The following is a 15,737-nucleotide window of genomic DNA, read 5'->3' as shown; positions in this document are numbered from 1 at the left end:
CTATTTCAAATGCCATTTCTCTTACAAGACCTTTCCTGATCCTGCTTTCCACTTCTATCCACACCACAAATGATTCTTCCCTCTAAGAGAGATTTCTTCCATAGCATTGTATAATTCTATAATACACTGTCCATTTTTATTCACAAGTATAGCAGCATCCATCTTACCCCTCCTCTTCCGCCTCTAATGCAGGAGACATGGGTTCGATCTGCGGCCCAGGAAGATCCTACATGCTGTGGGGCAGCTAAGCCCATGCAGCACAATTACTGAGCCCATGTGCTGTAAAGCCTGTGCTCCATGTAAAAAGAAGCCATCGCAATGAGAAGCCCGTGCACCACAGCTAGAGAGGAGCCCCACTTGCTGCAACTAGAGAAAGCCTGTGCGCAGTAATGAAGACCCAGCTCAGCCAATAAGAGAGAAAGAAAGTGTTGCAAAAATAAATAAATATATACTCACTTGTGGAATCTGTGTGCTTTTCCCACATCCTGTTTCTCCAACGATCACTACTGTCTGATAGTTTTCTATCAAGTATAATATATGATTCCTAAGCTGAAAAAAAATATGACCAAACATTGTAAACAGACATACATTTTCTCAAAAGACCTAAACAAAGATATTTAAACATTATGAAATGAGCTATTTGCCAAAGGAAAGGACATTTTTCAAAAAGAACTACCGAAACATATTCCTAATATCTATCAAAATGTATCTCAGGTACTGTTAGTATCAGTATAAGGTGACACAGTTGCAACTGAATATAATAACTTATCAAAATATATAATGCACATACTCCTTGCTTCAAGAATTCTACTTTTAAGAAGTTATCCTAATACATGTGAACAAAGATGTATATACAAGCATACTCACTGCAGTGTTTGTAAGTGCCAAAAATCCAAACAGCCTATATGTTTATCAACAGGGGAGTGATTAAACAGTTATGAAAAGACTTCAATAATGGAATAATATGTAGCTGTTAAAAGAACAAATGCCTATTTGTACTGATGTGGAATGGTCAATGAGGTCTGCTATGGTAAGGAAGCAAAATGCAGGACAGTGTGATAATACACTACTATTTATGTTTTTTAAAAAAGGGTAAATACTTATATGCTTCTTTACATATAAACTACTTTGGGGAAAAGCAAAACAAGGCACTGGTAACTAACTGTACTGTCTCCAGGGAGGGGAACAAAGTGGGGGGCAGGGAGCCGGCATATGAGGAACCCCTTTAACTTTGTGCAATATGCATGTATCACCTTATTTTTCATTTACTAACTGGTGAAAACAAAAAGAATATGCTTTCATCTCTACCTCTAGAGCCAAGCGCACAATAAAGCACCTACACATTATATCTATATTTCAACTGGGCCTTCCTTTACCCATTCAGAGGGAGCAGAAACGCTGGTTTGGCCACTGAAAAGTCACAGACAACTCCAAGATCCCATGTACTCAGTTTCAGAATGTATTTTTGTACCCACATTTGATTACAGATACACCCAATGATCTGGAAAATCATGATGATATTCCATAAATTCCTGGTTTGAGGTAAAAATCTGCCAAATTCTCCTACTCTCATCACCGTTCAACTCATCTGACTCCACAGAAGACTGAGACACACGATGCTGCCTTATTGGTCAAATAAGGTATTGAGGCTGTTTGGGGGTTCCAATTTAGCATTATTTAGGGTCTAAATATGTAATTCTCCAGTTTTAGTGTAAAAATCTTTTAGGATATTTTTATTATCTATTTAACAGATATTAAATAGGTATTTAATTATTTGTTAAAAATGAAGATTCCTAGCTCTACCCTCAGGGTTTCTGATTCAGCACGGCTAGGGTAAAGTCCAGGAATTTGCCATTTCTGCAAACACCCAAAGGAGAGTCTGCTGCAGGCAGTCTCATGACTCATCTGGATGCTTTCCTGTCCATTGCCTGGACTCTGCACTTTCTTTTGGGTTAGTTTTAGGCAGGGAAAGGTTTGGGTTCTTTGCAGCCATTTTGTAAATGATATCTTGTCAATCCATCTGCTGAATGGATGAATGGGTGGGTGGTCATAGAAAAATTGAAAGACAATTTGAATATAGACAGAGACACACATGGCATTCTAGGAAAGGGAAATAACATAAGTAAAAAAGATGGAAATAAGCAAACTACATGAAACTATTTAAGAGGTGCTAGAAGAAGCCCATGAAAAGCTCCAGGTTTGATTTGGAAATGAATTAATTATTAATACAAGAGATGTAGTGAGGGCCTTGAACGTAGAATCAGAGTCTGGGCTTTACCTGGGAGGCAGTATGTGCTGTGTTGCAAGAAAACTGGGCAGTGGTATACCAGAGTGATTTCAGCGTGAAGAAACTAAAGGCATTCATTTACTTCATGTACTAAATACGAAGCACTGCAAATGGATATTTGCACACAAAATGATGTGTGACATTCAAGAGAGAGATGACAAGAAGATTTCCAGTTTAGAGACTGGAAAAATGACAGTACCACCAACAGGTACAGGCAGGGAAATCGAGGCGAACTGGTGTAGAGGACCAGACTGAGCTTCAACGAGGTTTGAGTTTAATGGAATAAGAATACAACCTTGCGTTGCAGTGTTCAGGGCCCAAAGAAAACGACAGCCCACGGCAGGCAGCCAACTGGAATGTCACCTTGAAATGGCATTGGGGAAAAGGAGGATGAGCCTTAGATTTACTGCTGCTTTAGTTTCAACTTCTATCTTTAAAGCTACTTTCACTTTAAGTTTTAATGGGGGTATGGGTAGTGAATGAGTAACTTTTTATCCTGTTCATCTCCTGTGCTGTGCTACCTCATTTCGGCTGCGTCCAACTCTGTGCGACCCCATGGACTGTAGCCTGCCAGGCTCCTCTGTTCATGGGATTCTCCAGGCAAGGATACTGGAGTGGGTTGCCATTTCCTCCTCCAGGGGATCCTCCAGAACCAGGGATTGAAGCCGGGCCTCCTGCATTGCAGGCAGATTCTTTACCAGCTGAGCCACCGGGGAAGCCCTAGATTTATCTTTAACATCTTATGAGACTACAGCTGTGCTTAAACTCTGCTTTGATTTTTATCAATAACTTATACCTCTCATCTTACCATTTTTAATTTCATCAATATGTTACCATCCTTGTTTTCTTTTTTTAATCTGTTGTTTCATTTATTATATTTTACAAGTACACCTGGTGGATGAAGAGTCAAGAAAAGTAAATACTCAGTAAACAATAATTATCCTTGTACTTAAATGTGTATTACATGTCAGGTATTTTACTAAATAATGCTCCATGTGGATTACGGCATCTGGTCCTCGTAACAATCCTATGAGGTAGGTCCAATATTACACATAGGAAACAGACGCTCAGGTGCTGAAGTAAGGTCACAGAGCACACAAATGATGAACCCCGCCTTTGAACTCTGAAGTCTAGCTCAAGTCTAGCCACATCATCACAGCTCCAACTGTGTCCCTCCATGCTGAACCTATAATCTTATCTTCTGAGGGTCAAACTGGTTTACATTCACATATAACGGATAAGGTTAATCATCTATAGAGACTGTCAGTACAGGAGTGACTAAAATGTCTGGGGTCACAGAAAAGTCTGATGGAAGTGACTTGGCTACATTCAGAAGGTGGCTGCTTCATATCCATTTGGAGAAAGAATATATTAATAAAAGAGGAATTTTTAGCATAGTCTAGACAAAGAAACCGGAGAAGGCAATGGCACCCCACCCCAATACTCTTGCCTGGAAAATCCCACGGACGGAGGAGCCTGGTAGGCTGCAGTCCATGGGGTCGCTAAGAGTCGGACACAACTGAGCGACTTCACTTTCATTTTTCACTTTCATGCACTGGAGAAGGAAATGGCAACCCACTCCAGTGTTCTTGCCTGGAGAATCCCAGGGACGGGGGAGCCTGGTGGGCTGCCGTCTATGGGGTCGCACAGAGTCAGACACGACTGAAGCGACTTAGCAACAGCAGCAGCAGACAAAAAAACTCTCTAAGTGCAAGAACCTGACGACTTTCACCAAACACTGTGCAGGAGAAAAGATAAACACCAGTGCTGGTGGCTCCACCTACTTGAGTCATTCCAGGGGCCTCATACAAGGCAGCGGGACTTCATTACCCTACATCAGGGGCTACAGGAAATAAATATCCTTCAACTGTATCTAAACCACCTTTGGCTCTGAGCCCACTTTCTGATTACAACTTGACTCCATGTGGACTTGGCAACGGGGAGAAAGTATGTTCATGGACTGTATTGTCTGTACGGGAGAACTATGGCTAACTGTAAATGAATATACTCTGAATTCTAGTTTAACACTTTGGTTTCTTACAAGATGAATGTAAGTCCATTTCATGAGACTAATAAAATCATGCATCTGGATGTGCACGTGGTATGTAACAACCACACCCAAATGCCATCACTCTCCCCGTGGGAATTAACCTCTTCAACAGAAACAATCTGGTATTTCTAATTAATCTTGTGTCAAAAAATATGCCTTTAAAAAGAAAGCTAAAATTGGCCATATGCCAGTAATCTACTGAAAATGGATGCATGAAAGTTCACTGTGCTGTTTTCTCTACTTTTCTGTATGTTTGAACTTGTCCATAATTGAAAGCAAAGAGGGGAAAAGAAGAATGTCATTTCATTTCTTCCAGTTTTTCCAATGTGTAAGATCTAACTGAAAAAAACCTTAAGGACTTTTCAGATTTCTAAGATTAACACACATGTATTCTGAAGATACCCTTCAGATAGGCCATCTGTGAGCTCACTGCATTCTAAAGGATCATTAACAGTAAGAGGAACATTATTCACTTCAGTGCCAAGTATAAAGCTACTGCAGGCTGCTTTGGGCCAACGACTGAACATGCTTATTCAATGTACCTTGAACACTGGCAGCTTCTGCCTCTGCTGCTCTATGGAAAGGGCAGCATAAGGGTTGAAAACAACAGTTGTTGCCGAGTTTTCAGCTAGACTTTGTCTCTCTTCAGAGATGCTGACACCTGGCCCCTCTGTACCTGCAACAGAAATGTTTTTTTTTTTTTCAGATTCTCTGATACAAGGAACAGGAAAATCGTGAGAAAATTACAAATTCAAAGACGAAGATATACAATGGAAGCCATGTGTTTTTATTTCAAACCACTAAGAGGTATTAAACTGTAATTTCAGGAAAATATCTAGAAAGGTACCTATGAGATTACAAAAAAAAAATCACGGTGGTGTCAAGAACAAAGGAGATGGCAGCCCCATTGGGCTCCAAGTTGTTCACACCCAACTGTACGTGACGCAGGACAAGGTATTGAGTTCTGGGCACCAGGCTGGGATTATTACCAAACTCTTAATTAAAGTGGTGGAAACCCACCAGGAATTAGCTGAAGCAGATGATGAATCCCAACACTGTAGGATGGCAGGAATGTTCAGGGTCAAGGGGCACCAGGGACTCAAACACTGCCTGGCCTTTCTCCTTCTTTCTCTGCTCCTCTTAACAAGCTCCTTTCAGTCCCTGGGGCTGGGTTCTCTACAGGAGCTGGAATCAAGGCTGCGGCCAATGCCAGAGCTCCAGCTCACAGTTCCTCCACCACTCACTCACTCACTCACCCACCGAGCAAAGATGGCTGTGCCAGAGATACAGCAGTGAACACTACAGATGCAGGTCCCACTTCTGAGCAGCTGACTTGCTTCTCTTATTCTTCCTTCCAAAGGAAGACTTAGAGCATGAAGTGGTAATGGAGAAAGACCCAGGAAGGGGGACCAGGAGTCCCAGGTGTGTGCTGTCTATTTGGAAGGTGGGGACGGCTTTCTTTCCCCCAGTTTAAGGCCACTGCCCGGCCCGATCTAGTCAACTATGGCCCTGGAATGGGCTACAATAATTGGCAGCTTCTATTTGAGTCACAGAATTGAAGTGGTTGGGAAGGAAGTGCTGGTCTACTGTGCTGAGCAGATTAAACACCAGATACCCACAGTGGCTTCTTTTTTTATTATTATTATTTATTTGGCTGCGCTGGGTCTTACAGAGAAGGCAATGGCACCCCACTCCAGTACTCTTGCCTGGAAAATCCCATGGACAGAGGAGCCTGGTAGGCCGCAGTCCATGGAGTCTCGAAGAGTTGGACACGACTGAGCGACTTCACTTTCACTTTTCACTTTCATGCACTGGAGAAGGAAATGGCAACCCACTCCAGTGTTCTTGCCTGGAGAATCCCAGGGACGGTGGAGCCTGGTGGGCTGCCGTCTATGGGGTCGCACAGAGTCGGACACGACTGAAGCGACTTAGCAGCAGCAGCAGCTGGGTCTTAGTTGCAGCATGCAGGATCTTTAACTGCAGCATGTGGGATCTAGTTCCTTGACCAGAGATTGAACCTGGACTCCCCTGCATTGGGAGCAGGGAGTCTTGGCCACTGGACCACCCAGCAAGTCCTACCACAGTGGCTTCTTGGTAAGAACAGTAACAAACTGGGGCTCAGGGAGGAAAAGAATAGGGAAGCCATATCCTGCCATGAAAAACTGTTTGAAGTACTATGGATTTTTAGCCTGAAAAGGAAAATGCCTTAGGAGTAACATGGGTTCCATTTTTATGATCAGCCTCTGTAATCTGTCACACCAAATTGTTCATGCATCCCAAGACAGAACTCAAGAGTTGTTAAGTAAATGGTACAGAGCTCAGAATTCAACTCAACATAAGGAAGGTATCTCTAAAAGTAAGACTTGCTCAGCATAAGAGAGTTTCACCTTTGGGAATTAATAAAAACCCTCCCTAGAAGTTCAAAGCCCTCTGTGAGGGGTGCTTCAAGAATAATTACCCAACACTATCATCACCCAGGTTTTCTGAATGCAGAATCCGTGATGCTATGCAAAAGTGCAGAGGTTTTGTGATCAGAATATTTAGCCCAGTGATTTACTTTTACATTTTTTGAAGGGTCCCAGATCCCCCTGACAATCTAATAGAGGCTATGAACGCCATCTCCTGAAAAATACACTGGAGAGTAATTTATCAGAACACAAAAATGCTGGAGGTCCAGAGACCACCCTCAGAGCTAAACTCAGAATCACTGCTGTAGTTCTCTGATCCCTTTTCCATTTGTTTCTAGGAACCTAGTCATGTTCCAGAGGTCCAAGACTGTCAAAAATCAGGTAAGTGGGGCACTACTATACTGTTTTTGCCAAAATGTTGACCTTCCTTTCAACAAGATAAACGACAGAACAGGACTTGGAACAAAGCCCACACTCAAAGAGGCACATTTACTTTCCTTTCTCCCCTTATTATTGCTACATCTGATTAATTCCTTGTAATCGTCATTCAAGAAAACTAGAGCAAAGAAATAGCTTATCCTGATCAGCTCTGTTTTTGTCCTGAATTCTTTCCTTTTCAACACATTTTAAACCTTTATAGCGTGCCTAGACTCTTTTAACATTGCTCCTACAACGTCTCACCTCCTCCCACTCCAAGATTTAATTCACCCAGGTGTCTTCCTGACTACCCCACCCCTCCTGTCTCTAACCTACAGTCAAGTTCACCTCGGTACATGCAGTTATGAGGTGTTTTACAAGAACAGCTGCTGTCAATCAATGAGGAGCATGTCTCCTCCATACAAAAGACTCCACTCAGCCAAACTAGGACTGCTTCCTGTCTGTCTATACATCCCATGACCCATTCTGGCTGCCTAGGGTTTGTTTTTCCCTTGGGAATATTCTCAGTGCTTAAATGAGTAACAAGTTTATAATTCTTGTAAATTATAAAGGCCTTCACCTCTCCATCTATAAAACAAGGTTGATAACAGCACGCCCCCTCCCCCTTTTCAGCATTCCTTCTAACCCAATTTTTCAGTTTAAGTGGTGATCCATCAATGGGTTATAAAACTCATGTACTTCTTTAATATGCTATGCGACTCAATTATGTTGGTGTTTTGGACACTGCTGAGGCACCATCCCACTCTGCCTTTGTTCATGCTAAACTAGAAATAAAATAGAAAGTATCAGAGTGGATCCCAAGAAGCACTGTCGTTTTTGTGCAACCCTCTTCAACGGTGTGTATGTGTGTGTACACACACGTGTGTGTGCTGGATCACAGCACATTTCTTGCTGTGTATCAGATCAAAAAATCTTCAAAGCTGTTGCTATAAAGTGTTTGCCAGACACATGGTCTAACACTGATTTATCATTAAGGATCTGTTGAATGAAGGAAGGAAAATGGCCAGGCCCTTCTGATTCACTTGGACTAACAAATCAAGTCAAAATTTTTTTTTTCTACGGAAACCTCAGGCAGCTCATACAAAGATTTTAAGGCAGAGGTCACAAAATGGTACAGATCACAAACTATGAGGTCCCCAAACAGGCCATCGTTAAAATGTTTGAAATCGTTCATTTAAAACTGTAAAAATTTACCATTCTCATCTGGGTGTTGAGGCCATGTGACAACCTTTGGGTGGAACCACACACAGCTTCCTGCTTTAGATAGGATACTGTATCCTTCAGGCTAATTAACACAGTACACACGTGAGTTTGCCACAGTTTCCACCTCTCCTTACTGCTTCCACCGGGCTGCTTCCCTTATTGAGATTGTCAAAAGGCCCCTGTAGCTACCTGAGCTTGTGACTCCCAGCCTGCAGGACACGTGTTCATCTACCCTTATACCCAGTCTCAGTCACTTCCCTGACCGTCACTGTGTATTTCTCCTATTCTATTTTCACACCTTCAACTTCAGTTACCTCATCTGTAAAACTAGAGTAATACCTCCATCACAAGATATTGTGACCACTTAGTAAGATGACATAAGTACAAGTGACTAACACGAAGTGTCCAGTAAGTGTCACCAAATTCATTACCAACTCAGTTAATGACAAAACAGTTTACCTGGACCTGCTGCTGCTGCTGCTGCTGCTGCTAAGTCACATCAGTAGTGTCCAACTCTGTGCGACCCCATAGACGGCAGCCCACCAGGCTCCCCCATCCCTGGGATTCTCCAAGCAAGAACACTGGAGTGGGTTGCCATTTCCTTCTCCAGTGCATGAAAGTGAAAAATGAAAGTGAAGTCGCTCAGTCGTGTCCGACTCTTCGCGACCCCATGGACTGCAGCCTACCAGGCTCCTCTGTCCATGGGGTTTCCCAGCCAAGAGTACTGGAGTGGGGTGCCATTGCCTTCTCCATTACCTGGACCAGCGGTTTCCAAACTTTAATGCATACTGCAATCACCTGGGGATCTTTAAGAAATACTGATGCCTGGTTCTGAGCCCCTCTAGACTTCTGATTTATCGCCATGGAGTAAAACCGAATAGCAGGAGTTTTTAAAAGCTTCCCAAGTGATTCAACTACACAGCAAAATTTGAGAACTACTTACCTAGATAGTCACCGAACCCAGAAATCTGAGTCATCACTGACTTCACCTTCCTCTATACCTGCCTCTAAAATGTCTCTCCAGTTAGGTCCCTCCCTACTGCTCACATGCCAGAACTGTGGTTTTCAATATCCCTCCTCGGTTTTAGTAGCACCTTAAGTAGTCCCTGACCCTAATTTCCTCCCGTAAGCATTGTGCACACCAATGCCAGTTATCTTCCAAAAATAAACTAGATCATGTTATCTCCTGCTTAAAAACAGTGAAATTCGAATTCTTTAACTTGCATGGAGACTTCTCACAATGAGGCCCCTACTTACCATTCTGGCTTCATGTCCTGCCATGCCCCACGCTGTGGTGTTGTGTAGTTGTTAAGTTGTATCTAACTCTTTTGTGACCCCATGGGCTGCAGTCTGCCAGGCTCATCTGCCCATGGGATTTTCCAGGCAAGAACACTGGAGTGGGTAGTCATCTCCTTCTCCAGGGGATCTTTCCGACCCAGGGATTGAATGAACCTGTGTTTCGTATGTTGGCAGGTGGATTCTTTAACCACTGAGCCCGGGGAAGCCCCGCCCCCAAACATACCCTATCACTAAACATCTATGCTACTCAATTATTTGGGTGTTTTGGACACTGCTGAGGCACCATCCCACTCTCCTTTTGTTCATGCTACACACTTTAGAGTGCCATTCTCCTACCTCTCCATGGCACAAAGCCTTATTTGTGCTTCAACGCTCACCTCAAAAAATATCACTATCTTGATGAATGATATTTCATCCACACATATCTTATCCACACATTCAACCCAACCTCTCCCTCTCGTCTATCTGTGTGTGTGCTTACTCGTTCGGTCAACTCTTTGTGACCCCATGAATTGTAGCCCGCCAGCCTCCTCTGACAATGGAATTCTCCAGGCAAGAATACCGGAGTGAGCAGCCATTCCCTTCTCCAAGGGATCTTCCCAACCCAGGGACTGAACCCGAGTCTCCTGCCTTGCAGGCAGATTCTTTTACCATCTGAGCCACCAGGGAAGCCCTCCTCTCTCTAATACTTCCATGAATTATAATAGTTAAATATGTATCTAGGGCTAAGAGCTTGACATGCATTCTCATTTAATCCTCAAAACAATCCTCTGGGTAGGTGCTTTGCCCAATTTACAGATAGAGTAACTATGATTTTCCCAAATCACCAAGTTAGAAAACGGCAGTCAGGATAGTCTTGACAGTCTGATCCCAGTAGAGCTCCTCTTCCTTACCATTCCCTTTTTCTGTCTCACTTTAAAATCTCTTAAAGAGGATATCCAACTTCATATTACAATTGAGAGAGAGAGAGCATAAATCTTGAAAGCAGAGCCTTGGTCATCCATATTTGTCTCCTGACCACAAGGCTAGGTGTTCAGTAAGTAAAACTTCAGTGAATGAACTAAACAATGGAATAATCCCATCAGTAATCCCATGTTCTTTAACCAAAAGAGTATCTTGGCCTGATTTTCAACAATTTATTCAGGCCTTTATTGTACTTAACACTCTGACTTGTTATTAAAGTCTCGAAGAAATAAAACAGAGAGTATCTCATTACCTAACTGGACCTTAGTTTTGGCTGCAAATAAAACTCAGGATGGATAATTGGCTGAGGACTTGAAATAGTGAATCATAAAATCATAAAACTCGTTAAGCGACAAACTACACATTTTAAAAAAGAATTAACACATCCCTTGCTTGGGTTTTCTTCGGCACCACTGATATGCATGGTCAGAATTTCAGGGAATCACTCTAAAATACCCTTGAAAACCCTCCCCTATATTACCCTTCTCTGTCTTATTTCATTTTTGCTGCAATATACTTTACACATCTAGACCTACAGAGGTTCAAGTGGTGGAAAAAAGTGAGTTAGCAATGATTAAGAAACTTTTGTTTTCACAAGAAACTGATGGAAGGGGAGGGAGGGTCTGGTACGTAAATATTCAACAAAATCTTGATTAATGAGTAAATTCAAACAAAACAAGCAAATCATTTGGCGGCTGAGACTGTGTTAGCCTGCGAGACGGGAAGTGGGTGACAGCCAATACGGAGAGTGTTCACTTCTGGCAGACACGCGGGGTGGACAAAAATTACCCTAAAACAGACTAAGATACTTTCCCTTTTAATGAGCACTTACTCTACGTGAAACAACGCGCGCACGTTCTTATTCTAGCCCACATGATAGGTGTTATTATTCCTCCCATTTCACAGATGAGAAGGCTAAGGCTAAGGAGGAACTTGCTCAAAGGAACTCTACTACTCTACGGCAGAGCCTAGAATTCTAATCCAGGCAGTCTGATTTCCTAACCTGAACTCCTAAACCCTGAGGAGCACCACCTGTCAAGTCCCAGCGTAGCCCCAGGGCGGTAACAGGACACGCGTGGGCGCTACAGCTTTTCCCCATCTCACGGGTTGGGCAAGACAGGCACCAGGAGTGAGGAAAACGAGGCCCGGGGAGGCTGAGAGACTGTAACGAGGTCACAGAGATTTCCTGCCCAGGCTGGGGTCGGATCCCTGAATACCTCGGGACCACTGTGCACGCCTAAGCTTCCGAGCCCACCAGCGCGGCAGTGGCCAACCCGCCGAGGTCAGGGCTGCGAGCAGGTCCGCAAGCCCCAGCAGGCTGGCCGTGGGGCCAAGACCGAAGTCAGGCCGCCGCATCTGCTCAGCGTTCCGCCAAGGGCCTTACCGGGTCGCCAGAATTTCACCAGTCCCACGGGCGCAGCCATGCTGGGGTGAAAGGTCACGAGGAAGGCTCCACCCCTCCGCCGCGCACCAGCCCCCAAAGGGGCTAGGGGGCGTGGCCCGCGAGGAGCCTGGATCTAGGAGGTTCCGCGGTGTTACGGCCACGCCCCCGTAACCACCCCCCTCCGAGCCACGTGATCTGCGTTTCAGCCCCGCCCCGGACCCATGTGATCGGCTCCGCCATATTGGAGAAAAGGGAGCCCTTCTATTCCTCTAGCATAGCAGACCTGGGTTCTAAGTGGCCTTAGGAGTTTGGCGTGGCCCGGAGGGCGGCAGCACGCTTCTGGAAGGTTGAGCTTGGCAAGAGATCGCTGGTCCGAGAGTTTGTCGCCGCCTGCGGTACGCGGTGGGCAAGGAAGCAGTGCATCCCAAATTAACATTACGTTGTAAGCTATCACGGGTGTATTATTTCTTTTAGTCTCCTCCGCATTTTCAGATTGAAGGATAATAGTAACTACCTAGTGGATTTTGTGGTTCCGTAAATATTGGGCGCTTATCCTGCGCCCAGGCACCGCAGTTTGTCTCTTTCATGAGCTTCTGTCCCAGAGGGGAGGGGCGAGGGTGTCCTGGGAGTAAATGAGTAAATGCAAGATAAGCAGTGGTGTTTGGGGTCTTCCCTGGTGGTCCAGTGGTTAGGACTTGGCACACAATGCAGGGCGCCTGGGTTGGATCCCTGGGCAGGGACCTAGGTCTTGCATGCCGCAACTAAGACTAGGGGCAGCCAAACTAAAAACAAAACCAAAAAAAGTTTATAATTAGCAGTAAATAAAATGATGGAAACCAGTGTGGAAGTCTCCAGAGACCCTGAGAGTAATGCCGAAAAGGGAGAATAGATTGAAATAAAATTAGAAATGGGTAGATCTGTTGGGCCAGGACATTGGCCCAGTGTTTCCTCCAGTTTCATGACCCATGTTTCGAATACTTGTTAAAAGTACAGATTCTAGACCCCCAATCCAATCCCGAATCAGAATATCCTGGGACATGGCCTAAAAACTGCATTGAAAACATGCTACAGAAGATTCTTACCAGTAACCGGCTTGAGAAAGATTCCACTAATGAGAGCTTATACACTGGAGTATTGGAAATGCTTAATGGGTAGGCAACTAATTGGAAGGAAGTGAGAGGGTGCAGAATCTATGTATTTTAGAGCTGTGAAAAAAATTCTCATTCCTTGAGCAAAATGGTAGTCGTGGAAAGGTCAAAGGCTTTGGAGACAAGTAGAATTTGGAATCCTCACTTTGCCCTTTCTAGCTCCTAGCTGTCATCTAATCTTAGTTTTAACATGAGGTTTAAAAAGCTTTTATTAAATGTGAAAACATGTAAGGTAGCCTACAACATAGGACATCCAATCAGTGTTTGCTGTGACTAGCTCTCAGAGGAAATTCACCAGGGGAAAAATCAGAACTTACACATATACACTCATTTTCCAACTATTCCCTTTATTTCCGTAATGAAAACCGGGTTCCATACATGATCATCTCTGCCTAAAATTCTCCACAGATCCTTTAAAATATCCTTATGTCAGCTCTAAGGCTTCTCTAAATTCACAATCCAGCTTCAGTATTCTCCTGCAGACTCAGAACCTGTGTGCTTGTTCTGTGATTTAACACTCATTTAGTTAAACTAAAATCTGTCTTCACTGTTACACTGGAAGCATCTTGAGAACATGCATCATATTATTACAACTCAAAGCAAAGTGCCCACTGAGTGATGTATATGTGAACACCATGCTTTATAGTTTTAATTCTTAATGACATTGACCCTTCCTTGTTTTATTTTTGTCTTATTTTCAATAAGGCCCCAAGTATACAAAACAGGGTTTATATTAATACATAAATACAAGGGTAAATGAAATAAATGCCACTTTTTATTATTTCTATATGTATTTACATTTATTTTGGTCATGCTGCGCGGCATCTGGGATCTTAATTTCAACCATGGAACAAATTCATGCCCCCTGCATTGGAGGCTTGGAGTCTTAACCATTACCAGTGAAGTCCCTGATTTCTATATTTTATAAACTACGATTTATATGATGAAGACTTTCTGTTTACAAAGACAGAGTGCAATGGCCATGTGCAAATTACCAGATCATAATCTTACAGTTGGAGGAGACTTTAATCATCTAAATTCTTTGTTTTACAGAAAAAACAAAAACAGCCCATGGGAGTTGAAAGAACTTGGTCAGAATGAAAGGGCTAATTTAGTATCGGAATTGAAACTAGACTTTAGGCTAATTCCCAGGTCAGTGGTTTTTCAACCACATGGACCATTTAAAACTGTTTTAACTCTCCTTGAGTTTTAACTCTCCTTGATGAGAATTAGTTTATCTGCCTCAAAAAGTTCTCTCAGCCCAACTGTCTCTAATGGGTTGTTTTGCTTTCAAAGACCTCTACTACAGAAAGCATCTGAGTAATACCCTAGATGTTGATGAGTGGTTTTATTGCCACAAACTAGGAATGGTCTCCATAGACTATCTTATCTTTCCTAATTAACTATTTCAGAAAGAATGGCCTAAAATAACTACTCATTAAACCCATTGTTTCTTGAGATGGCATCCAGTATTTAGCTCATTTCCAACAATTCCATGAAAGTTTGATCATTTTGTTACATTTTACAACTTCCAAATGACAGATTTTCCACATAGTCCTCAAAATGTTCCATAGGTATATTATAGAAGTTTTCCTCTGCCTCTGATGGTTAACTGGTACTTTCTGCTTTGAAATATAGCCCATCTGTCTTGGCCGTGTTTAGGAGGCATAGGATTTGGAGTTTTCATCATTGTACCAGTGAAGTCTTTTATGTTACAAGTAATAGGAAATCCAATTCATTTTTATTAGGCAAAAATGGCTCATATAATCAAAAAAGTCCAAGTAATTCTGATTTGAGACACAGCTGCGTTGAGGCACTTAGGACATAATCAAGACTTGCTTCTGATCATAACATTCTGTCTCCTGCTGACCCAGGTGTCACATGGTAACTAGATGGTCATGTCAACTCATGTCGCATCCTCTTAGCATCAAGCCTTTTTCCAAAAATTCCTGGCAAAAGCATCTAGCTGGGCACGTATCCATCCCTGAATCAATCACTAGGGCAAGGAAATATCGCATACTGACTGGCTTAAACCTGGTCATACACTCCCCAAGTCAAGTGTGCTCAGCTTCACCAGAACCACATGGACTGAGAACTGGAAACAGAATGGTCCCTCAGAGGGTCTTCTGAGAATGAGATTAACAGAGGTGGAATGAAGGCAGCAAAAATAATAAGTAGCCTCCCATGTATTCATGTACTATACTAGAACTCCTGGCTTCCTGAGAAAAATCCTAGCTGCCCTTGGGTCTCCTTCAGGAAGCCAGGTCAGAGTTATCCCCCAGCTTGTAACGAGACAGTTCTTTGCAGAATTGCCTTTCCTGAATTGTACTACAACGGGGATTTTCCACTGACTTTAAGGTGTAGCCCTCTGGGACTTGTAGCATATGTAAACCTGTCTGGTTTGTTCACTTACATACAAATGATCAGGCTCATACAGGTGTTAGCATAAACAAAAGTGTTTACTCAGCTCCAGGAATCTGCGTACAGAGGTGTGGAGAATCCACCAGGAGAGACTCAGCTAAATACTAGGAGAATATCATGTAGGCCTGAGGAATTT

General features: G+C 43.1%; 1 protein-coding gene across 9 annotated transcripts in view; it reads right to left on the bottom strand.

The window, feature by feature from the left end:
- The window catches only part of DHX35 (DEAH-box helicase 35), a 66,712-nt gene extending 54,632 nt beyond the window's left edge, over positions 1-12,080 (bottom strand). For 7 of the 9 annotated variants that reach the window (XR_014073970.1, XR_014073968.1, XR_014073971.1 and 4 more), the window contains exons 1-3: positions 12,033-12,080; positions 4,880-5,013; positions 457-549 (exon numbers count right to left, since the gene is read on the bottom strand). Coding sequence is in view for 4 of the 9 variants with exons in the window: in XM_081560350.1 (XP_081416476.1) it covers positions 457-549; positions 4,880-5,013; positions 12,033-12,072 (267 nt within the window). In the remaining 5 variants the exon portion in view is untranslated. The remainder of the gene's footprint in view (positions 1-456; positions 550-4,879; positions 5,014-12,032) is intronic. The other 2 variants (XM_081560352.1, XM_081560354.1) reach the window with 2 other exon arrangements.
- Between the last annotated feature and the right edge of the window lie 3,657 nt (positions 12,081-15,737).

This window comes from Giraffa tippelskirchi, chromosome 13, assembly GCF_054371585.1.
Source record: "Giraffa tippelskirchi isolate mGirTip1 chromosome 13, T2T-mGirTip1v1.2.pri, whole genome shotgun sequence".
In the NCBI taxonomy this organism is placed as follows: Eukaryota; Metazoa; Chordata; class Mammalia; order Artiodactyla; family Giraffidae; genus Giraffa; species Giraffa tippelskirchi.
Note: the sequence above shows the minus strand (reverse complement) of the source record. Positions and strands in the feature narration are given on the sequence as shown.